The 521-nt window shown below is 44.7% G+C and overlaps 1 protein-coding gene across 1 annotated transcript; it reads left to right on the top strand.

The window, feature by feature from the left end:
* The first annotated feature begins 203 nt into the window (after positions 1-203).
* Positions 204-521, top strand: LOC142179838 (putative mitochondrial protein AtMg00860). Its single transcript, XM_075250723.1, has one exon. The coding sequence runs from the start codon at positions 204-206 to the stop codon at positions 519-521; it is 318 nt and encodes a 105-aa protein (XP_075106824.1).

Below are 521 nucleotides of genomic sequence, written 5' to 3'. Positions count from 1 at the left end.
GCATTGCAGAAGGGGATGAGCCGAAGACAACATGTGTGATGAGATATGGAGCCTTTGAGTGGTTGGTGATGCCCTTCGGCTTAACCAATGCACCTGCCACATTTTTCACCCTTATGAACAAGAGTTTTCATCCCTACCTTGATCAATTCGTGGTAGTCTACCTAGATGACATAGTCATCTACAACAATACCTTGGAGGAGCATATGGAGCACTTAAGGAAGGTTTTCCAAGTCTTGTGGGAGAACGAGCTATACATCAAATGCGAGTTTGCACAATCAAAGGTGCAATTCTTAGGCCATGTTATTAGCAATGGTGAGCTACGCATGGAGGAGGCTAAGGTACGTGCTATCCAAGAGTGGGAGGCACCTATAAAGGTAAATGAGTTGAGATTCTTCATTGGCCTTATTAACCACTATCATCGGTTCATCAGTGGCTACTCACCAAAAGCCGCACCAGTGACTGAGTTGCTAAAGAAGAACAAGCCATGGGTTTGGACGAAGCATTGTCAAAAGGCGTTTTAA

The sequence above is a fragment of the Nicotiana tabacum genome, chromosome 4, assembly GCF_000715075.1.
Source record: "Nicotiana tabacum cultivar K326 chromosome 4, ASM71507v2, whole genome shotgun sequence".
Classification (NCBI taxonomy): domain Eukaryota; kingdom Viridiplantae; phylum Streptophyta; class Magnoliopsida; order Solanales; family Solanaceae; genus Nicotiana; species Nicotiana tabacum.
The sequence above is the reverse complement of the archived record's forward strand: the minus strand, read 5'-3'. Positions and strand labels throughout refer to the sequence as shown.